The 22654-nt window shown below is 61.4% G+C and overlaps 2 protein-coding genes across 3 annotated transcripts; one reads left to right on the plus strand and one right to left on the minus strand.

Moving 5' to 3' along the window:
• Nucleotides 1–222: 222 nt before the first annotated feature.
• On the minus strand, nucleotides 223–8239 carry RNF214 (ring finger protein 214). 2 transcript variants are annotated; one of them, XM_068172107.1, is made up of 15 exons: nucleotides 8073–8239; nucleotides 6999–7242; nucleotides 6342–6401; nucleotides 6002–6142; nucleotides 5583–5722; nucleotides 4980–5048; nucleotides 4082–4178; nucleotides 3776–3864; nucleotides 3281–3383; nucleotides 2976–3074; nucleotides 2340–2716; nucleotides 1813–1948; nucleotides 1486–1593; nucleotides 1087–1182; nucleotides 223–478 (listed from the first exon to the last, which is right to left on the minus strand). In XM_068172107.1, exons 1-15 carry the CDS (start codon nucleotides 8150–8152, stop codon nucleotides 413–415), a joined length of 1905 nt encoding a protein of 634 aa, XP_068028208.1. In that variant the 5' UTR covers nucleotides 8153–8239; the 3' UTR covers nucleotides 223–412. The 2 variants fall into 2 exon arrangements, with proteins under 2 accessions (XP_068028208.1, XP_068028207.1); XM_068172106.1 differs by lacking the exon at nucleotides 8073–8239 and having other exon boundaries at nucleotides 3281–3371; nucleotides 6999–7313.
• On the plus strand, nucleotides 8208–22019 carry PCSK7 (proprotein convertase subtilisin/kexin type 7). Its single transcript, XM_068172104.1, has 16 exons — nucleotides 8208–8341; nucleotides 9271–9750; nucleotides 10162–10296; nucleotides 10696–10861; nucleotides 11745–11835; nucleotides 12381–12435; nucleotides 13518–13656; nucleotides 14220–14320; nucleotides 16289–16456; nucleotides 17904–18011; nucleotides 18886–18988; nucleotides 19699–19855; nucleotides 19951–20045; nucleotides 20171–20264; nucleotides 20538–20655; nucleotides 20807–22019. Exons 2-16 carry the CDS (start codon nucleotides 9283–9285, stop codon nucleotides 21209–21211), a joined length of 2403 nt encoding a protein of 800 aa, XP_068028205.1. The 5' UTR covers nucleotides 8208–8341; nucleotides 9271–9282; the 3' UTR covers nucleotides 21212–22019.
• The last annotated feature ends 635 nt before the right edge of the window (nucleotides 22020–22654 follow it).

Below are 22654 nucleotides of genomic sequence, written 5' to 3' on the forward strand. Positions count from 1 at the left end.
TGCAACTTGTTCACGGGCAAGAGGGGGAAAAAACAGGTGATGACTGGCAGGGATGTGGGGGTGGTGAGGCATCAGGTCGTGAGGAATGGCCCTAGGAAAGGAGCTGATGGGATCCCAGTGGGAAGAGGTGGCTGAGGCAGTTCCCAGCAAGCAGGGAACACTGACCCTCATTTGGAAGAAGCCAGCAAGGCTGCAGACTAAGAAATGAGGAGCTGCAGCAAATCACTGCATAATATACACACTTTATTTATGAATCTGTATGTTTACAGACTTTCTATACACACATTACCTATATAATAAAAATGTACATGTGTATACACGATCGTATAAATATAGAACTGTAGAAATCTTAGAACTGATTCTGTCTATTCACAGAAACTCCTCCCAGGGGCCCACGTTGTCCCAGCAGCCGTCATTTGAGGCTTGGGCAGAAGGGGCAAGTATCATTTGTGTTGGTTTGTGCCCAGAATTTGATGCACTGGAAGAGAGAGAATTAGTCAAGAGCCACTGGCCCAACCCAAAGGTGCCATCATTGTTCACAGCACTCGCTTCAGGGGTGTTTTCCTCTGCTCCTTGCAGCCTCCATCACAAGGTCACCGTGAGGAAGGAGCCCTTGTCACCCTTGCAGGGCCATCGGACCCTCCTCAGCATGAGTTTCCATTTCCTTGAGGGGCCCCTGCTGGAGGCCCCAGAGCTGTTGGGATGGGGGGTTGCCCACACAGGTGATCCACTGCCAGACCCATGGGATAGGAATGTCTCCTCCTCTTCCCAAGAGCTCCTGTCTGGCATCCCCAGCCCAGACACCTGGGCAGCAGTGGCAGCTCTGCCCTCACCCTGTGTTCCAGATCCTTCTAGACTGTCTTGCTCCAGCATCCAACCCTCACAGGCTCAGGGACACAAGGGCAGCCTGTTCCTAAAGCCACCACCCACTGGCCATGCAGGGTGGCCCAGCCAAGAGTACAGAAAGGATGGGATGTACGTTTATTGATCGTACGCTTCTCCTGGCAAGGTGTCAGGACAACAAGGACTCGGGAAGGGTCACCTGGAAGGACCAGGAGGAGGCCCTGAGCTGCAGAACACACTCACCTCCTTGTGCAGCACATGTGAGCAGGCCATGGGGTGAAGATCACCGGGCTGCACGAGCTTCTGGCACATCAGACACAGCTTACAGGCAGCTGGGGTCTGGGAGGGGCAGTGAGGGAAAGGAAGGAGCAGGCAGGGAAGTCAGACACGCAGCTCTGATCACGGATTCAGCTGCAGCCCGAAGCCACAGTCCCCTCTGCCCACAGCCATCACGCCCCGAGAGCCACCACCATGTCTCATGTTCCAGCGTGAAACCCAAAGGATCCGTGCCCCCAATCCCCTTCACCTCAGCAGCCCTGGCAGCTGTGTGAGGAGAGCTCCCAGCTCCAGGGGCTCATCCCTTCAGGACATCCCGGGCAGGCTCCCCGCTCCCCACTCCCCAGGGAAGCCAAGCAGCCTTACGTGTGACGCTGTTCCTGGGTAAGCGACCTGGGCCGGGGGCAGGAACATGGGTGTGCTGATCTGAGGCAGGGGAGCAGAGAACATGGGGGCCCTGATCCGGCCCAGAGGCTGCAGCAAGGCAGAGGAGGCACATCAGAACAGCCCGGGAGGAAAGGACAGAGGAGTCACCCCAGGGAAAACTGCTCCCTGGTTACGCTGCAGTCAGCAGGACAGGGAGCCCAGGGGCCAGCCCTGACGCACAGCCCAAGCTCTGCGGGGAACCAGGGAGCAGAGGCAGCCCTCCCTGCTCCCCAGGCCCCCCTTCCAGCAGCCCCCAGGCTGTCCCACCTGAGCGCCGGCCGCTGCCCGCTCCTGCTGCTCCGCCAGCTTGGCTGCCACCAGCTGGTTCAGCTCCTCCATGGTCAGGCCGGCCATGGTCCTCCGGGCGGTCTTGATCTGCTGCAGGATGTTGGTCAGCTGGGCCCTGCGTGGACAGCAGCCTGCTAAGAGCTCCTGGTCCTCACAGACTGGGATCCCTCAGCCAGCGCTGCCTGGGGGAAACCGTGTGCTTCCCCTCCACCCTCCAAGTGAGGGGAACCACGTGCTGAGGAGCTTCTCTCCCCAAAACACTGGGGAAAAGGCAGGGAACCCCCAGAGACAGGCTGGGGGGCTCCTGGCTGTGCCCAGATATCCCTACTATCCCGCAAAGCTCCCAGTGATCCCCATCCCCAGCAAACCTGATGGAGACCACCACCTCTGCCTGCCTCACTTCCCGCAGACCCCGCTCACACCAGGAGCCCCCTTCCCCTGATCCCAGCTCCCATTCCACTCACAAGCAGCCCTTGCCCTCCCAAAAACCACCACCGGACCCTTACTTGTTGCACTGTGGAAACCGAGTCAGCAGCTTCTCCAGCAGCTTCTCCAGCTTGTCGGCCGGCTGGGGCCTGTGGAACTCGGGAGCGGCGCTCACCCCGCCCAGGCCGGGCGGAGGAGGGATGGAGGCAGCGGGGGGCACGTGGGGGCTGTGCGTGCCCATCAGCGACGCCACCACCGGGCTGCTCCTTCCCTGGGAAGCGGGCAGGGGTGGGGAGGGCTGGTTGGGCCTGGACATGGCAGGGTTCAGCAGAGGGAAGGAGAGCGCCCGGGGATCGGCGCTCGGCATGACCATGGGGACGGGGACGGGCCCGATGGGGAAGGGGAGCCGGGGAGCCAGGGATGGGTTGGGCTGGAATGCCGTCAGCATGAAATCTGTCTGAGAAAGAAAAACAGGGCATGGGGGAAAGGCTGGTTAGAGTAAGACCACCTGGAAGCAGAGCCGAGCGCCCTCTTCTCCAGGCAGCGAGGTGGGAACTGCAGGCACTGGCAGCTGGAAAGGGAAGGAGACCCTTCCCCTCCTCTCGAGTAAGCCCAGACAGGGAAGGGGCCACCCCACCCATGCACAGCACCTGGCAGGCTGTGCCAGGGCCTGGCAGCATGGAATGCCCGTGCTGTGGGGCTGGAGAGGCACTCACTTCCGAAGGCGGAGGAGGCAGCGTCGGCGTCGGGATCTGGGGGAGGCTGCTCAGCTTCGTGCCGTTCCTCACCATCTGGATGTGGTCGTTGAACTGATCCTAGCAGAGAGGGAAGAAAACGGGCGCATTTATCAAACCTGAGCAAGTTTGGGGCATTCCAAGCCAGGGGGTGGCAGGCCCTAAAGTGGCTCCATGGAAGAATGGAGAGGAGCTGAAGGGAGAAACACAGTGTGTGTGAAGGGCTGCTCACTGTGTGTGTGAAGAACTGCTCACTGCCAGGCTGGGAGAGGTCAGCAGGAACTTACTCGGACACTTTGCTTGGTCATACGTATCCTGTTCAGCCTCATCTCCCACTCCTGCTTTGGCCTCATGGTCTCCAGCGTGGGTGGCGCAGACCTGCAAGCACAGCTGAACTTTCCCACTTGCAACTGTGCTCTCACTGGCAGCAAAGTGGGAACAAGCAACCCCCCAAACCCTCCTGGCTTCCCTTCCTCCAGCGGGGTGGGAAGGGCTCACCCCCAGGTGAGGCACCCCACAAGGGAGAGGGACTGACCGTGGGGACACACAGGGACACCACAGCCAAGAGCACTGACTGAGCCTGGCAGATGAACAGTGACAGGGGATAAGCACAGCCCCACATACCCTTGCTGTGGGACATTATTGAATAATCACATTGATCCAGTAAGAAAACCACAGGAAATCCTGAACTATTCCAGTCCAACCTCCAACATAAGCAGAGGAAGAGGGGATGAGACACCTGAGTGACCCTTCTTGCCACTTCTGACACGACACAGACTTACTTGAGGTAGGTGAGGTGTAGCTCCGCTTCTTTTTCTGCTTCTTCTAGTTTCAACACCAGCAGCTCCTTCCGGCTCTCCAGGGACAGGATCTGTGGAGAGAGGCTCAGTTTTTGTACTCCCGTTTCTTGCTGCCAGACGAGGCACTGGGCACTGCTCCCTGCTAATGCTCCCTGCACTGACACGTGTTCATCTGTCCTCTTATCCCACAAAGTGGTTCTTGGCCTTGCTCCTAATTTCACAGAACTGTCCATTAACCAGCTGGAATCTCAAACCAACCACTTTGCAGGGAAGAAGTCACCTGCTCACCTCTGCTTTCCAGGCCCGCTCTGTTTCCTCAAGAATGTTCCTGTTGATTTCATTGTGCTGGTTCTTCAGCTTGTCCAGCTCCATCTCCCACAGCTGCCTGCACACAGAACAGAACAGAACAGAACAGAACAGAACAGAACAGAACAGAACGAGTCCCCTCAGGCTCAGGCACCAGAATGCCCCCAAAGGATGGATCCCAGGGGCTCTGGATGGGCTGGAACATGGAAGATCAGCAGTGTCCAGCCCGTGACACCAGTCCCAGCTCCCGGGCTGAGCTGTGTGAGACACTGTCCCAGCAGTGAGCTGTTCCGGAGCACACAAACAAGCAGTGCAAAGACGCTGGGCCAAACGAGGAGAATGCCCCTCAGCAAAATTCAGTCCAATCCCAGGGAAGATCTGAACCAGGAATCAGTTCAAGCAGCTATGCTGTTCTGATCCTGGAGAAGTTTAAAGCTGGGCATTTCCACTTGTGCTTTGGGAACACCTGGAGCATCCCTGCCCAGTTTTAAATAGCCAAGCTTGCCAGAGTTTGGTGTAGCTGGACAGCTGTGGGGAACAGACAGGGAAAGCAGTCTGCCCTAATCCTGGGGAGTTGAAATTCAATCAGAAGTAGCAGTTACAAGCCGAGTCAATCCACCAAGCACAAACTCTAATCTTATGGGATCTTTATGTCCCAAGTATCCAGGAGTCTGCTTGTGACTGGGATCAAAGAAGATTTAATCCAGAGCCCTGATGCTGAAAGAGGAGATAAAACCTCTAGGGCACGTAACTGGCCAGCACTGCTGCATCATTGCCTCTGCTCTGCCCCAACCAAGAGCACGGGATTCACCGTGAGGCAGAATGACAGGAAGGAACAGTGCTCTGGGCACCGTTATCAGGTGAGGGGTAAGAGCCTTACTTCTCATCAGACTGCTCTGCGATCAGAGAGGCAATCTTGTTCTCCTTCTCCTCCTGCTCCTTCAGCAACCTGAGGGGGAGAAAAGGGACAGCACAGCTGCAATCCCAAGGGAGCAGGGCCCACATTCAAACATCCCGGGCACAACCCCACACCACGGGCTGGGGATGGCTCCCTGCAATGTGTGTGGGAAAACAGGCACCAGCAGCCCTGGAGCACAAATCCTGCTGTCTCATGACACGGCACAAAGGCTGTGGCACAGAACCAGGCTCGCTGCAGGCAGCTGTGCTGCTCCCCCAGCACGTGCTCTGCCACGGTCACTTGGGGGAAAAGGGCTGAGCACTTGGAGCTATCACTGGAGGAGTTTTACCCAAAAACACCGCTGAGCCCTCAGAATAAAAACCAGACCTCTATGACACGACAGAATGGCTCCATAAAAATGCCAGTTCAAATATAGGGCCTGTCCTGAATTCATCCATATACAGGTCTGACCTAAATACTTGCTGCTTCCTAAAACTTTAAAGCTCTTTGCTCCATCACGTTTATATCACGGTTAAGCAAGGTCTTCTTCCCCAAAAACAAACACTTTCTTTTCTGTACAAATACCTCCTGCCTTTCTCACAGAGTTTCTCAATTTCAGCTTTGAGATCCTGCTCTTTCTGCAGGAATTCTTTCTTTTCTTTCTCCATCTTTTTCTTAGTCTCTTCTCGCTTGATCGTAACATCCTGAATGGCTTTCAGGATCTCCTGGAGTAAAAGATACCACAAAGATACCACACAGATACAGAGAAAAATTACCAAGTAGTGGTTTTGATTTAAAATACTTTTTTTTTTTTTTTATTAATCGATTAATGAGATTTCACAGCAAACTCTTTCTTTTTAGCAGATCCAGCCAAGATATAAATTGGTTATTATGAGGAAACTCAGGAGACTGATGCTCTGGACTGCAGGTTCTCCTGCCTCTTCATAAAGATTTTAAAATTAATTACAGGGCAGGTTAAACAAAAACAGTTCTTCACCAAATACCTGGTGGTTTTTCATCTCCTCTTCCCTCCGCTGCTGGAGCTGCTTAAGCTGCACCTGCAGCTGATTCTCCACCTGCCTCTGTTTGTCCAACACCTCCTGGTAGCGCTCCTTCAGCAAGGCCCGCTCGGACATCATCTTGTCCTGCAGCAGAGAGCAAAACTCCTCTGTAACAAGGACAGCCTAAGGACTTCAAGGCTGACATTCGATGGTCTTGGAAGTCTTTCCCAACCATAACGACTCTATGATTCTGTTTTGACAGGAGAAAAGTGGGAAGGACAGCTCCAGCTCCTTTGCCTGGGAGGTGAGCGGCAGAGCCTGAGCACAGGGCTTTGATACCCACCAGGTTCTTCTCGATGTCCTGGTCCGTGTTCACATCCGCATCGGCCGCCTTGAAGTCAGTCTGTGAAGGGAGATGATTGAGATCAGCCCCTGCAGTGACCAGAGAGGGACTCCAGGCCCTCCCTGGGGACCTGCTCCAGTGCTCTCTGTCATATTGAGATGAAACTCATCATTTTAGTTCATGGCCATTGCTCCTCATCCTATAGCTGGGCACCAACATAAAGAAGCTGGCACCATCCTCTGACACCCCTTGGACATATTTATATGCATTAATTAGATCCCCTCTCAGCGTTACCTAGACCAACCAGGCCCAGCTCCTGCAGTCTCTCCTTTTAAGAGAGATGCTCCAAACCCCTCATCATCTTCACAGCCTCCGCTGCTGCACCCTTCCTCAGTAGCTCTTTGTCTTTCTCGTACTGAGGAGCCCAAACCTGAACACAGCACTCCAGGTGTGGCCTCACCAGGGTCGGATTTTAACTAAAGATTAATTAGAATTCAAGCGGAGGGCCAGGCACACAGCAGCGGCTGTAAAACTGCAAGTACGGATGTCTTTTACCCTTCAGTCACGGCTTATTCAGTTCTTTGTCCTCCAGGTTCCACAAGAGCCTCCCAGGGCCCTGGCCCCGCACAGCACAAACCCCGGGGGAGCTGCACCCACCTGCACCGCGATGTTCTGCGACGGCCTGGCCGGGGCCGCCTCCTCGTCGGGCTCCTCGGCCGCCGCTCCGCTCTGCCCCGCGGCCTCCGCGCCGCCGGGCCCGGGCTCCGCCTCGCCGCCGGGGCCGGGGCCGGGGCCGGGGCCGGGGCCGGGGCCGGGGCCGGGGCCGGGGCCGGCCGCGGGGTCCGCCTCCCCGCCGGGCCCGGGCTCGCTGGGGCTCTCCGGGGCGGAGAGCGGGCTCCCGCTGCGCGGAACGGGGACATCGCTCAGCGCTGCGCCGCGGCCGCATCCCGGCTCCATCCCGGCTCCATCCCTGCTCCATGCCGGCCCCATCCCGGCTCCATCCCTGCTCCATGCCGGCCCCATCCCGGCTCCATCCCTGCTCCATGCCGGCCCCATCCCGGCCCCATCCCGACTCCATCCCGGCCCCATCCCGGCTCCATGCCGGCCCCATCTCGGCCCCATCTCTGCTCCATCCCGACTCCATCCCGGCCCCATCCCCGCTCCATCCCGGCCCCATCCCCGCTCCATCCCCTCTCCATCCCGGCCCCATGCTTGCTCCATCCCGACTCCATGCCTGCTCCATCCCGACTCCATCCCCGCTCCATCCCCGCTCCATCCCCGCTCCATCCCCGCTCCATCCCGGCCCCATCCCCGCTCCATCCCGGCCCCATGCTTGCTCCATCCCGACTCCATCCCGGCTCCATCCCCGCTCCATCCCCGCTCCATCCCGGCCCCATCCCCGCTCCATCCCGGCCCCATCCCCGCTCCATCCCGGCCCCATCCCCGCTCCATCCCCTCTCCATCCCGGCCCCATGCTTGCTCCATCCCGACTCCATGCCTGCTCCATCCCGACTCCATCCCCGCTCCATCCCCGCTCCATCCCCGCTCCATCCCCGCTCCATCCCGGCCCCATCCCCGCTCCATCCCGGCCCCATGCTTGCTCCATCCCGACTCCATCCCGGCTCCATCCCCGCTCCATCCCCGCTCCATCCCGGCCCCATCCCCGCTCCATCCCGGCTCCATGCCCGCTCCATCCCGGTGCCGCTGCCGCCCCGCCGGGCCCCCCTTTACCTGCCGGGCGGCGCGGCGGGCCCGGGCTCGCAGAGGCGCGGCGGGTCGGGGCCGTCGACCTGCGCCTGTTCCAGCGCCATGGGGGCGGCTGCGGGGCTGGGCCGGGCCGGCGGAGCGGCACCGGGGAGCACCGGGGGGCACCGAGCGGCACCGGGCGGAGCGCACGACCCGCGCCCCCGCCGCGCCGCCCCTTCCGCCCCGCGCCCCGGCGGATGTGACGCCGCTGTTAGCGGCACCGGGGTTCCGGCGGCGGCGGCGGCTCATGCCCGGTGAGCGCTGCGGGGCGGCACCGGCGGGCGGCGGGGTCCGGGCGGCGGGATGCGCACCGCGCCGGGGAGCGCCGGCCCTGCCGCCTCCGGCTCCCCGCGGGCCCAGGCGGGGGTGGTGGAGGGGAGCGGGGCTGCTCTGCCCGTGGGTGACCTCCGCAGTGTCCCTGGTGCCGGTGCCCGGCGGAGCGGGGAGCGCCGCGGCTGCCCCGGGGCGGTGCCGCTGCCGGGCGGCATCGAGGGGCGCATAAAGCCCGACTTTAGGGAGAGAATCCTGGAGCTCGGCGTCCAGCGGCAGCCGCGGCTGATGAGTTGTATCGGGGGGGAATGGACCGGGTCGAGGGAGGAAAAGGGCCGGGGGTGTCGAGCTCCGGGCACGTCCAAGGCAGCGGGATCTCGGGAGGTGTTTTCCCTGCTCTGCGGTGCCCTGGCTTACGGGCTGCGGGTTGAACCGGGGCTCGGTGGTGATTTCTGCCCTTGCCGGGGAAAAGCAGGTTCCTCCGGCCGTGGAGCAGGTGAGGAGCGAGTTCGGTGGGGCTCCTGCAGAAGGAACCGGCTCTCGGCTGCCCACGGAGCATGGCGGTGCCCGTGGTGTTTGTTCTGGGGAGCTACGCATCGAGAGTTTCTTATCAGTTCCTTATCAGAGGCGAGCGGGGGAAGTGGCTCCTCCTGCCAGCCCAGCGCGGTGTTTCCTGGCCCGCGGCTGGCACCCAGCAGGCAGGGCAGGGATCGATCCCTGCCCAGCCCGGGTGTGCCTCCAATTTTGAGCCGCTGGCAAGGAGCCGCCTCGGCTGGGGATTCCCGGGAAGGGGATCTGCCATGTAGCGGGTTGGTGGCAAGCCCCGTGGGGCTCTGTGGGACACTCAGGTGGCTCTGGCCACCGTGTCCCTCATCAGGAGGGGTTCTCACCAGTTTCACGTCTGCTGTTGCAGCTCGCCTGTCTGATGCCGCATTGGAGGCGGGGAGCGCCGCTATGGAGTGCAGGGATGGAGGCCACGCTCTGCATCCACACGTGCCTTTGGCTGAGCGCTTCCTGGATCCCCCTGGCCTCGCCGGCCGGGCCGGCCTGCGGCGGGCAGCGCGCTCCGGGCACTGAGGGCCGCCACGGGAAGCTGACGTGGGCGGTCAGCTTGGACGCACCCGAGGAGGAGCTGGAGCAGCGGGCGGAGGAGCTGGCCCGGACGGCGGGGCTGGTGAACATGGGCCGTGTCGGGGAGCTCAAGGGCCATTACCTCTTTGCCTACCAGCCCGATGGCCGCGTGGCGACTGAACACGAAGCCATAAGGAGGTCGGTGGACACTTTGTTTGCACAGCACGACAGCGTGCGGTGGCACTCGGAACAGAAGCTTCTGAAGCGCTCCAAGCGCAGCCTGCACTTTAACGATCCCAAATACCCCCAGCAGTGGCATCTGGTGAGTGGTTTCCCGGCTCCTGCTGTGCTCGCAGGCTCGGGCTCTTTGTGTGGCCACGGGCGAGCTGTCCTGCAAGAGGCAGAACAGCCTCTTTCTGTTCTTTGGTGAGGAGGGAGCTCGCTGAGAGCTCGCCTGTCTGCCACGTGCTCGCTGTGATAAGGGGAGGAAGCAGCTCCTGCCTCTGGTTGTGCACTGGTGGCACTGGGGTGGGCAGAGGGCTTTGCTGGGGCACACTGTGCCCTCCACGTCATGGCCCGAGCAGCTGTTGCTCATTGTCAGCCTCAAACAATCTCCCCTGATGGTCCTGTGACTCCTTCCCGTGCTGGCCCAGCCCCACACGTCATATCCAGTGCACACAGGAGGTCCCCTCAGCGCTGACCCTGTCCCCTCACTGTCCTTTCTGGTGCGTAGAACAACCACAAGAGCCCCGGAAAGGACATCAACGTCACGGGCGTGTGGGAGCGGAACGTGACGGGGCGCGGGGTGACGGTGGTGGTGGTGGACGACGGCGTGGAGCACACCATCAAGGACATCCAGCCAAACTACGTGAGTGCCTGCGCAGGCTGGAGGCTGGGCAGTGTGACAGGAGCGTGTGAGAGCTCAGAGTCCAGCCTGCACCGTCACCTTGGGCTCAGCCAGGGCGGGAAGTGCCAGCAGCAAACCTTTCCTGGGAGATTTTGCACCCGGATTTTGGGTTTGCCTGCCTTTGTGCAACCCATGGGAAGCAGCTGGCATCCCTCTGACCCGCAGCAGTGCCTGGAGCTGCCTTGGTCCCTTCCCCACAGCAGCAGATAGCAGTGTTGAGCTGCAGCCCTGTGAGGAAGCAGCCTCCAAGTTCCCACGACATCCAGCCTGTGTTTCAGCCCATGTTGCCTTCTCTTAACTCCTGCTTTTCCCAAACTGAGGAGAGCAGAGCCCCAGTCCTGACTGTGGGTCTGTTTCCAGAGCCCGGAAGGCAGCTATGACTTGAACTCCAACGACCCTGACCCTATGCCTCACCCCGACGAGGAGAACGGGAACCACCACGGGACCCGCTGCGCCGGGGAGATCGCGGCGGTGCCAAACAACAGCTTCTGCACGGTGGGAGTCGCCTACGGCAGCCGCATCGCGGGTAGGTCAGGCTGCCAGGCAGCCCCCGCGTGCTGGATCCGCGGGGTGGGACACGGCTCCGCGGGCTGGAGCGGCTCTGAGGCAGCGCAGCCGCGCTCGGGCTCGTTGGGCTGCTGCAGGGAGGGCCTGGCGCCTGCCTGAGCTCCTCTCCAGAGGAGCCGGCTCCTGGCAGCTTTTCCAGAGTGTTGCTGGCCTCCCTGGCTGCCAAACTTTTGGCAGAGCAGCTGTGCCGTGCTGGCAGAGCCAGGCAGTTGTGCCATGACATGCCCGAGCTGTGCCTGGAGGCACTGGGGCAGCAAATCTTGGCCAGCCCCTCTCACTGCCCTGGCCCCTGGTCTCAGCTTTGCCTTGTGGGATGGACAAGGATAAAGAGCCTTGTGGGATGACAAGGATGAAGAGCCAGTGCTGTGTCTCTCCCCTGTAAGGCCAGGGGATGTGTGCTGTGCCCCAGCTGCCTCCAGAGCTCCTGAGCTGCTCCGCAGAGGGAGGCGAGGTCTCTGTGCCCTGCAGGATGTGCCCCTGGCAGGGCAGCAGACAGCCACGCTGGGACACGATTCTGTCCATACCTGGTCACACCACAGCCCCTGGGGTGCCAGGGGCAGTCAGGGCTTGCCCAGGGCACAGCAGGCAGAGGCTCCCAGCTGGCAGAAGCGGGGATGAGTTCATTGTGTACCCACAGCACAGGGAACGGGAGGGTTTGCCCGGGTCCAGCGGGACCTGGCGCTGCCTCAGGCCTCAGCCCTCCAAAGCTGGGCTGGCCTTGCAGGGTGAGCACAGCAGGGCAACCTCGAGCCAGGAGTTTGTTTGCAGTTTCTGCAGCTCATGTGACCCGTGTTCCTCATGTTTCTTGTCCTCTGTCCTGTTCCTTGTCCTCTGTCCTGCAGGCATCCGAGTGCTGGACGGGCCCCTCACGGACAGCATGGAGGCCATCGCCTTCAACAAGCACTATCAGATCAATGACATCTACAGCTGCAGGTGAGCCCCCAGGGACCCTGAGCTGGCTCCCAGCTGCCAGCCCTGCTCTGCCTGGGCACAGGGTCACAGCTCATGGCTGAGTGCTCGCACCAGCTCCCATCCTCCTGCGGCTGCAGTTAGCCTTGAGGCACCAAAATCCAGTTCCTGGAGACCTGTGCTGGGCTCTGCACAGCACCTACAGCTGTGAGGTGTCCCTCTGTGTGCTGCTGCAGCACGTCCCCGGGGCTGGCTGTGCTGGAGGGGACGCTGTGCTCCCCACTGTGGTCAGGCAGCCCCGTGTGACGGGGACTGGAATGTCTGAGAAGCCGCTTGTTAACTAAAAATCAAACATTTTGTCCGCTGGAATCTGACCCAGGGGCACGGTGCAAACACGACAGCGATGTCCCGGCAGCGAGGGGCCATCCTGATGGGTGGGAAAGCGCAGTGCTCTGCAGTCCCAGTCGTGGCGCTGGGAGCAGCTGGTGGCTGCTGGGAGCTCGCTGTGATGGCAGGAAGAGCCGCCTGTGGCTCCTGGGGCTGTCACCTCACGGTGCCTCTCTTTGCAGCTGGGGTCCCGATGACGATGGGAAGACTGTGGATGGTCCCCACCAACTGGGAAAGGTAAAACCCAGCCCCAGCAGCGCTGGGGGAGCCTCCGGGGCTTGTGGCTTCTTGCCTGCCCGTTCAGGCGGGGAGGGACGTTGCTGTGACGCTCTGCACGTCCGTGCGTGTCCCTCGGTGCCAGCGGAGGTTTCCCTGTCGCTGTGCGGTTGGGAGAGGCGACGCTGCGGCGGGAGGGCAGCGTGCAGGCAGGGCAGGATGAGCTGTCCAAGGAGAGGCTGCTTCCAGCAGGGAAAGGCTCTTTTGCAACCTGTGGTGTGGCGCTGACAGCTGGTGCAGCCCACAGGACGCTCTCTGCTCAGGAGACCGAGCTTTCCCTGTGCTCAGGGTGGTTCTCGAGGCAGGGATGGTGCCTTTGGATACTGGGAGTAAATAAGGGGGGGTGGGATTGCAGGGGGAGGGAGAGTCAGAGCTGAGGCTGCTCCTTCCCAGGCCATTAAGGTTTTCTCAGAGCTCCTGTGCTGCAGATCTGCTGCAGAACACACCCAGCCCGCCTGTGCTGCAGCAAGGGGTCACCGAGGGGCCCCCAAACCAGCAGTGGGGTGTGGTTCTGCTCCAGTGCTCTTCTGCTGTGCTTTTCCAACCACAACTCAGCAGTTCCTGCACCCTTCAGAGCAGCGCTGACAACCGAGCCGTTCGTTCACCATAACAAATGGTTTCCAGTTCTGCAAGTTAATTTATTCCCTTCCTGCCTGCAGAGACAGCTGGAACAAGCTCCAGGACACAAAGCACAGGCAGAGCTCGCTGTGCCACAGCAGAATGGGCAGAATGTACCTTCATCTGCCAGGGGAGGGAGAGCAGGCTGGTCACTTCCAGTGGGGTTGTGTTCTTGCTCATCCATCAGAAGTGTCCTTTCCCTGGGTGGGAGCAGTGGCTGGGAGAGGTGTCTGGGCTGAAATGTGCTTCCAGCTGGGGCCCATGCTGTGGTGTGTCTCAGCACAGGCAAAGCCCCGGTGTCTGCGGGGCTGGGCACTCAGAGAGAGGCAGTGGCTCTGTGGGGGAGCCCTGATCACGCGTGGCTGCTGGCAGGAACCACTGGGATCAGTCTGGAAGGAGCCCCCGTGCCCTGTCCCTCTCCACAGGCTGCCCTGCAGCACGGGGTGATCGCGGGTCGCCGGGGCTTCGGGAGCATCTTCGTGGTGGCCAGTGGCAACGGGGGCCAGCACAGTGACAACTGCAACTATGATGGATATGCCAACTCCATCTACACTGTCACGATAGGTGAGCCTTCTGTCTCCTCCCTTCCCAGCCTGGAGCAGTGAGGTCATCCCAAAAGCACAGAACCTGCCCGGCTGGGAGCTGGCTGGATGGTGGGAATCTGTGGGGAAGTGTCTGGGAACAAGCATGGCAGTGTCTGGGGTGTGCTGGGCTTCAGTCCCCAAGCCTGCAGTTTGCTTCTGACCTACAGAGCAAGGGGAGGCCAGAGAAATTCCTGCCCATGTCCAGGCCTCCCTCCCGGGGCTGTGACAGACACTGCCATACCTGGAATGCAGCATTCCCATCATTTGTGTTAGAGGGGAAATGTGTAATCCAGAGCAGAAGCTGCATGAGGGGCAGAAGATCTGTGTGATACTGAGCACAGTGAGGGATTATTTATCGTGGCTGCCCTTCCTGTAGATCTTCCAGGTGGGCAAAATGCAGGCTTGGTTCTGATTTCCCTGCCCAGCTCCCAGGCCCTGGAAGAGCACATCTGGCAGGAGAGGCTCTTAGGGGATCAGCAGCCCGAAGCTGCAGCAGTGGAAGCAGCACAGGTCTCACAGTCGGTGCCTCTCCCGTCTCCCCAGGAGCCGTGGATGAGACGGGCTCCATGCCCTTCTACGCCGAGGAGTGTGCCTCCATGCTGGCCGTGACCTTCAGCGGCGGGGACAAGATGATGAGGAGCATCGTGAGTACCTGTGTCCCCTGTCTGTGCCCTCCTGGCCACCCCGGGGACAGCAGGACATCGCTCCGTCCCCTCCAGTTCCCACACAGCCCCCCTGTGAGCCATGCAGGTGCCTTTTATCCCTACACAAACCTTTCATCCCTTTTATCCCTACACAAACAGAGGGAGGGTCCTGTTCCTCAGCCCCCCTCACTCCTGCCCAGCCAGCCCGCCTCGCTCTGCTCCCAGGGGAGGCAGGGAGAGCATCGGGCTCTTTAAACCACTTGGCCCCAGCTTCTCCTCTCTTCTGGCACGTGGGCCTCTCCCAGTCGAATTTTTAAGAATATTTTTATCAGCTTTTCCCTTCTTTTGCCAAAAAACGACTTCTTGTCAACAACACGTCCTTTCTGCCCGAGCCAAGCAGCCAGGACTGTTTTCTCCCTTGCAGGCCTGACCCAGCCTGTCCCTCCCTTGGTGCCAGGCTGCCCCCACCCCAGTGGTGTGACCCCTTCCTGTCCTGTGGGGCCAGCAGGGACTGCAGAGCCTGCCCACCCCAGGGCAGCCTGGGGGAAACATCTCTGGCTCCTGATACTTAGGGTTGGGTTGTCCATGTTTGGAGGATCTCCCACCAGGACAGGACTTCCCAAAAGCACTTTCCTGTGGCTCTGTGCCTGCCACACAGCAGCTGAATCCAGGCTTGTCCAACAGGCTTCCCCACGTGCTGGGGAAACCTGGGCGACGGGGAGAGCCTGGGATCCTCAGGCACCTGGCTGGGACTCAGCAAGCTCCTCCTGCAGCCCAGAGCCAGGACAGGGCTCTGTGCCCAGCCAGGGCACGGCACAATCTGCCACAGGGACAGTAAAACCCAGAACAGGGCTGATTCTTGCTTTCAGAAATCACTGCAGTTGTCCCAGGCTGGTTTGGAAAGTGCTGACCCTGGGAAAAAAGGGAACCAGCGAGGGCTCTGCTGCATTCCATCAGGAGCTCCAGGCTCATGGGTTGGTCTGGCTTCCCCCAGCACGGTGTGAGTGCTTTGAAGGTCACAAATGCTCATTCATTTTAAACACTGGCTTTATGGGACACTAACAGGGGAGCTGGCACTCCGTGGGGCAGCCAGGGCGAGAGCCACACCTAGCCTGGGAACAGCCTGTGCCACAGTGGCTCCTTCCACCAGCCCGTGCCTTGCTAAGCCCCACACAGCCTTTTTCAGGAGCACAGTCTGCTCCTGGGCACGCTGGAGCTCGCTGCAGTGCTGCCAGAGTTAACTCAGAGTTAACTTCCCTGCAGCCATCTGCTCCAGCTTTTTTTTTTTTTTTCTCCTTTTACCAGACCATAAACTTTGTGTGGTTTCCTTAATGGGAAGAATTTAAAACAGCTTCTGGCACTGGATGTGCTTCCTACTGAAAGTTTGTGCTCTGGGGGTGCTCTGTGTGGGACACTCAGTGTCCCAGCGTGAGCTGGAGCCACTCACAGCTGGAAAAATGAGGTGGAGTCAAGCAAAAACACAAGAAACCCTTCAGATTTTGGGCATTCTCCCCACGGGGTGCAGAGGGAGATGGATGCACTTGCTTTGCAGTGAGGTGGCAAAATTTGAGAGCTTCCTGATGCCTCTTCAGAGGCTGTGTGTGCTCTGCACAGTCCCATGGGGCCCCGCTGCAGTCTGGCTGTGACACTGACCAGCAGCGACAGTGAGGAAGAACCCAAACTGTGCCTGCCAGGAGTTCCCCACAAAGTTGCTTAGTTAGGGCTAGTTTCTCTCTCTCTCCCCAAAGGGAGCTGTCTCCATGCCTCATTTCCCACCTGGGATCACTGTCCCTGCAGTGAGGCTGTGCCAGGGACCCTTCCTGGCGGGCTGTGAGCGGGGACAGTTGTGTCACAGGCTGAGCTTGGGCTGGCAAGGGCACCGCTCGGGGCCAGGAGCACACGTCCCCGGCCAGCCGCCCCACCCCAGCACAGCGGCCTGACAGGGACCTGTCTCCCGTTCCTCGGCAGGTGACAACAGACTGGGACTTGCAGAAGGGCACGGGCTGCACGGAGGGGCACACGGGGACGTCGGCCGCGGCTCCGCTGGCCGCGGGGATGATCGCGCTGATGCTGCAGGTGCGGCCGTGCCTCACCTGGCGGGACGTGCAGCACGTCATCGTCTTCACTGCCACCAAGGTGAGGGCCTGGCCCTCCTCCTCCTCCTCCTCCTCCCTCCTTCCCAGCGCTCCCCTCAGGGCTGCTGCAGGAGGGCCCTGCTCTGCACATCCTTGTTTGTGGCTGCTGCCCCTCCATAAATCTCTGCCTCGCCTGGCTCCCGGCACGGGGATTGCGCTCTCCCCTCGCCCCATGTTCCTTCCAGGAATGTGGCTGAGGCATTCTCCCCTGTCAGGATAACAAATGGGTTATTTGCCTCAGGAATGCCTCCCTCTGCCAATGTAGGGGTCTTCCAGGGGCTCAGCAGGCTCCGGGGGCTCAGCAGGCTCCAGGGGCTCAGCAGGTTCTGGGGCTCAGCAGGTTCTGGGGCTCAGCAGGTTCTGGGGCTCAGCAGGCTCCAGGGGCTCAGCAGGCTCCAGGGGCTCAGCAGGTTCTGGGGCTCAGCAGGCTCCAGGGGCTCAGCGGGTTCCAGGGGCTCAGCAGGTTCTGGGGCTCAGCAGGTTCTGGGGCTCAGCAGGCTCCAGGGCTCAGCAGGTTCTGGGGCTCAGCAGGTTCTGGGGGCTCAGCAGGTTCTGGGGCTCAGCAGGTTCTGGGGCTCAGCAGGTTCTGGGGGCTCAGCAGGTTCTGGGGCTCAGCAGGTTCTGGGGCTCATCAGGTTCTGGGGCTCAGCAGGTTCTGGGGCTCAGCGGGTTCTGGGGCTCAGCGGGTTCCAGGGGCTCAGCAGGTTCTGGGGCTCAGCAGGTTCTGGGGCTCAGCAGGTTCTGGGGCTCAGCAGGTGAGGCTGGCCCAGCCCAAGGGCTGACCCCTCTGCAATGTCACCTCATGGTCCAGGCAGTGGGAAACAGGAGCTCTGCCCTGCCCTGGCCTTTCCCAGGCTCTCCAGAGAACTGGGCTCCTGGAAACAGGCACAACAGAGAGCTGGGCAGCAAACACAGCCCTGCCCTTCACCCAGAGCAGGGGTGAGAACTCACTGGAGGGATGGGGCTTCTTCCTCAGCCCTCTGGGGAGCAGGAGTCTGTGTCCAGCTGATGCTGTGCTCTCTTTGGCATGGGACAGTGTTTTCCATAACTTCCAAGCCAATGTTGCCAGAGCAGTACAACCCAATAAGTGATGGGGCCCAGATCTGTCCTGCCCCAGCTCTTGGTGATTTAAAGGACTCCGTTCCTTCTCTCCAAGGCTTCTGCCGTGCCACAGGCAGGGGTTTGGGCAGCAGGGAGCAGCTGGGATGTTTCAGAGCAGAGGCATTTGTGCCCTTTCGTGCTGCTCCATTTCCTTTCTGAGGAGCTGGGAAGCCGCTTTGTCCTGGGATTTGTTTCAAACAAAGGTCAACCTGTTCCTTTCTAATAAGGCCATGTGGGTTTGCTTCCCCACCCTTGTGGGATGTGTCTGGGCCTCCTTCCCTTCAGGCCTGGGGGTTCAGGCTGCTGGTGTCCCCCAGGTGAGCAGAGCACCCTGTGTGTCTTTGCAGTACGAGGACCGTCACGCCAAGTGGGACACGAACCAGGCTGGCTTCAGCCACAGCCACCAGCATGGCTTCGGCCTGCTCAACGCCTGGAGGCTGGTGAACGCTGCCAAGGTAATTCCCTGCCCTCCCACACCTGCCCTGTGGGCAGGCAGAGCGGCCCAGCCCCGTGGCAGGGACAGCTCCTGTCCCGGTGACGCCGTGGGGTCACACCGCTGCCGTTCAGCACTTTGGCCACCATCCTGCTGGCCCTGGCTCTGAGGCTGCTTTTGTTATGAGGTCACGAGGCTCCTGAGAGCTGTCCCGAGCTGCTGCTCTCCAGCACTATATATAGCCATGGCGAGGGCCCTGATCATGGCAACAGGAGCTTCGTCAGCAGCCCCAGCACCTTCCTCCCTGCACAGTGGCTGCAGGGAGGGTGTCCTGCCCCCAGGAACTGTTCTCAGCTGGCAGCTCCAGGGGAATGGTGTGCTCACAGCAGGCAGAGGCATCCCCATCTCTTCCTCCTCTGTCACACGGAGCCCAGGGCCCGTCCCTTTGGCACTTGGTCCCAGCTGTGTGCGGAGCTCTGTGCAGCTGTGCTGGGTCGCTGCTGCTGCCAGCCGTGCCCTCAGGGTCACAGGGACCTCCAGGCTGCTCCCTCTTCCTGCAGGCACTTGGGTTCTGCTGTTCCCTGTCCCCTGTACCAGGCCTTGGAGCGGAACAGCCTCAAGACACCACTCAAACCCAGAGCTGGGGAGTCCCAGACCTTGATCAGCCCTTCTGGCTCCCAGGCAGTGACTTTCCCTCCTTTCCTGGGCGTGTGGGCACTGCTCCCATCCCTGGGGTGTCACAGCAGCCGGTGTGTCCCAGAGCATCATCAGAAGAGGTCCCTTGGCCTGGGCCCACACCCAGCACAGGAGCAGCCTGTGGGAGCTGTGGGAGACGGAGGGATGGGTGTGCAGGGAGGGCGCAATCCGTGCTGAACCCTCTCTCCTTCCCCTGGCAGATCTGGGAGTCCGTGCCGTACCTGGCCTCGTACGTGAGCCCCGTGCTGAAGGAGGGCAGGAGCATCCCGTGGCTCCCGCAGGAGCTGGAGGTGGCCTGGAACGGTAAGACAGGTGTGCCACGGAGAGCAGAGCCAGCCCTGCCCGCCGGCGTGCGCCACAGCAGGGCAGACCAGCCCGCGGCTGCAGGAGGCCAGGAAGGGGTTAAGCGCTGGGCTGCCTGGGCTTTTTCCGCTGCCCATCCCAGGGGATCCCCTCGGCACAGCCCCATCGTGCACGGATGTGTTCGGGACACGGACTGGGCTCTGGGCAGCGGCCAGAGCCGCTCGGCTGGCTGTGACCATTTTAGGTAACGCTGCAGCTCCCGACTTGGCCGGGCCGTGCGGAGCACCAGCGGCTGCTCGGGGCTACCAGCGGCTGCTCGGGGCTACCAGCGGCAGGGAGAGCTCAGCCCTGCCCGGCCCCCAGCACGCCTGCACGCAGGAGACACTGCTGCCTCTGTGACGTGCCTGTCCTGGCATGTGCCCACGTCCCCCCTAGCAGGGGCTGGGAGCACCCACCCAGCCAGCTCGCCCCGCTGCAGAGGGGCTGTGGGCAGCAGCTCTGGGGCTGAGAGCATTCCTGGAGCTGGGAGCAGTTGGAGATGGGCTGGGCCAGCCTGGACACCTGTCCCAGTCCCACACAGGGCAGCTGGGAAGAGGCAGAGAGAACGTGTGTGTCCTGTGAGGTGTCACCGCAGCCCAGTGGGGCTGGCTGGGAGTGGGGACTCCATCCCAAAGCCACCAGCCTTGACCAACCCCCCTTCCCTTTCCCAGTCACCCCTGGCGACCTGGAGCTGTCTGGCATGAGGACCCTGGAGCACGTGGCCGTCACCGTCACCATAACCCACCCTCGCCGTGGCAACCTGGAGATCCGGCTCTTCTGCCCCAGCGGGATGATGTCCCTGATCGGGACCACCCGCAGCATGGACTCGTGAGCCCCGAGGGGACAGGGCGGGGCACTGGGGCCGTGTCCAGCCTGGGGGCTCTGTGACCCCTCATGGGATGTCTCCTGTCCCCCCTTGGCAGGGACCCCAATGGCTTCTCTGACTGGACCTTCTCCACGGTGCGCTGCTGGGGCGAGCAGGCACAGGGCACCTACAGGCTGCTCATCAGGGACATCGGTGAGTCCTGCCTTCAGGGGGGCCTCAGGAGCGGTGGCAGCTCCGTGCCATGTCCCAGGAGCTGCCAGCTCATCAGCTGGTTGGCTCAGAGAGTTCCCCACTGGACCAACCTGGTTCCTCCCCAGGAGACGACAGCCTGAGGCCTGGCACCTTGAAGCAGTGGCAGCTGACCCTGTACGGCTCCTCCTGGTCCCCAGCAGAGATGAAGGAACGGCAGAGGTAGGACACCACGTCCCCAGCTTGGAGGGAGCCAGGAGAGGGAGGCTGAGGGCTTTATCCCTGCCTGTGAGCAGTGGGTTGGAGCCGCGTTGCTGCCAGGTGGGCGTGTGGCAGGTGAGGCTGGGGCTGCCCTCACACCTCACAGGGCAGCCGTGGGCTGCAGGGCACAGCTCTGTGTGCTGAAGGAGACACTCCAGACCCTTTGTGGGCATTTTGGAGCCTCCCTGGAGCCCCCCTTCCCATGGGAGCCTCACGGGGTGTCTCTGTCCCCAGGCTGCTGGAGGAAGCCATGAGTGGGCAGTACCTGAGCGGTGACTTCTCCCTGCCCTGTCCCCCAGGGCTGGACATCCCCGAGGAGCAGCGTTACACCATCACAGCCAACACCCTCAAGGTGAGCCTGCCCACAGGCTGGGAGCCCTGCATCCCCCGGGTGAGCTGGAAGAGCAGGACCCCGCTCAGTGCTCTGTGCCCTCTCTGCTGGGCAGCGGGCAGGGTCCTGAGGGGGTTGAGAGCCGTGTTTTTCAAGGGGTTTCCCTCTGCAGACCCTCCTGCTCTTGGGATGCTTTGCCGTGTTCTGGACTTTCTACTACATGCTGGAGGTTTGCCTGACGAGGAACGAGGCGGGGCTGGACCTGGCGTGCTCCAGCTCCACCAGCTGCAGGTGGTACCAGCAGGGCGGGAAGCACCGAGCCCTGGAGAGCGACCTGGAGATGGAGTCGGTGCCTCTGTACCAGGAGAAGGACGTGGAGGAGGCCGAGATGGAGTGTGAGCACCTGGAGCCTGCCCGGGACGGGGAGGAGGGCTCCTGGACCCCCACCCACCCCAAACTTTCCAGCAATGGCAGAGCTGTGAGCTTCCATGAGGCAGCCCCCACTGGAATGGGATTCCTGGGCCGGGAGGCATCGACTGAACTCCTTGGGGAGGACAGGGAGCACCAGCCCTGCTGACTGGGGCTGGGCTGGGGCTGGGCTGGGGCCCTGCCTCGGTACGACCTTCCTGCACAGACTCACTGCTGAGCCTCCAGGGACCATTGCCACTGTGTCCTGCGGGAGGTGGTGCTGGAAGCGGCTTGGAAACAAGGAGAGAGGGCTGGTACTGGAAAGGGAGCTTCCCTTCCCTCCTCCTGGAAAACAAAGCAAGCCTTAAACCCTTTCCCGATGGAGCCTGCCCTGCTGGACGCTCAGGGCACCGTTGTGAGTGGAGTGCCATTCCCACCGAGCCCCTTGCTGCCACTGCAGCAGGGCCAAGACGTGTCCCTTTGTCCCCGATTTCTGCAGAGCGAGCCTGGAAAATGCAGCGAGGCCCCAGCAGCCGCCTCTGCAGGCAGGGACCCCGCGGCACTGGCATTTTCCCGGGCTGGCAGCCGGCCCCTACCCACCAGTTATCCCAGTTTAGAAGCAGGGACTTATTTCACTCATCTCCAGCCAGCGCTTCTCCCTGCCCCCGTGCTCCGATCCTGCTGATTCCTCCTCTCCTGTGGGCACAGAGCAGCTGTGGGGTGGGGGAGGCAGGAGCCAGCCTGTCTGGGGGCAGGATGGGGCTGTCCCCGGGCACAGGAGCACCTCTGGTAGCAGGTAGGCCTGCTTTGGGCTGGGGAGGGGAGGCAGAGTGGCTCTGGCAGTGGCTCGTCTGAGCAGGGTTGGCTTGTTCACATGTCTTTGGGTTCGGTGGTTTATTTTTTTAAAGCTGGGGTTTGTTTTTTTAATCAGCAAAGCCCTTTTGTGTAGCTTTCCAAATAAAGCCTGAAAAACCCTCCTCTCCCCCATCCATCACTCTTCTGCCCTCCCAAAGCTTCCTCACTGTGGAAGAATGTGTGGCACAGCAGCTCCCAGCGCCGGGGCCGGGGGGACCCAGCGCTGGGGTGCTGTGTCTGGGGGGCTGTGTGCCCTCTGTGCCCTGGGGTAAAAGGGGCTGCTGCAGGCAGGGGGAGGCAAGGGCTGGGCCAGAGCACTGGAAGGAGCAAGGACAAAAGAGGCTGTCATGGTTCAGCGGGGAGAGGGCAGAGTTTTCCAAGCCGGGCAGGGAAAATCCAAGCTCCAGCTTTGGTTTTCCCAGGTTTGGAGGTGGCAGAAGGAGCAGCTCCCTTTTAGGGAAAAGGACTTTGGCTTTCCAGGTGCCTTCGGCCAGCTGCAACGGGGCAGGCGGGAGGAAACCTCGTCAGGCCACGCTAGATGAACATAACCTTTTAATTTTGACAAAAACGAAGTACAAAACCGAGGCCAATTCGATTCTCTCTTCTCCCCGTTGGCAGGGATCTCTGCGGCAGTGGCGCGGGGCTGGTGCGGGCGGCGGGCAGGGCGGTGGCCCCGGGGGCCGGGGCGCGGGCCCGTCCCACCCGAGGGTGCCGGCCAGGGCAGGACCGGCTGGCGGCGGGGGTGCGAGGCCGGGGG

Source organism: Anomalospiza imberbis, chromosome 24, assembly GCF_031753505.1.
Source record: "Anomalospiza imberbis isolate Cuckoo-Finch-1a 21T00152 chromosome 24, ASM3175350v1, whole genome shotgun sequence".
NCBI lineage: Eukaryota > Metazoa > Chordata > Aves > Passeriformes > Viduidae > Anomalospiza > Anomalospiza imberbis.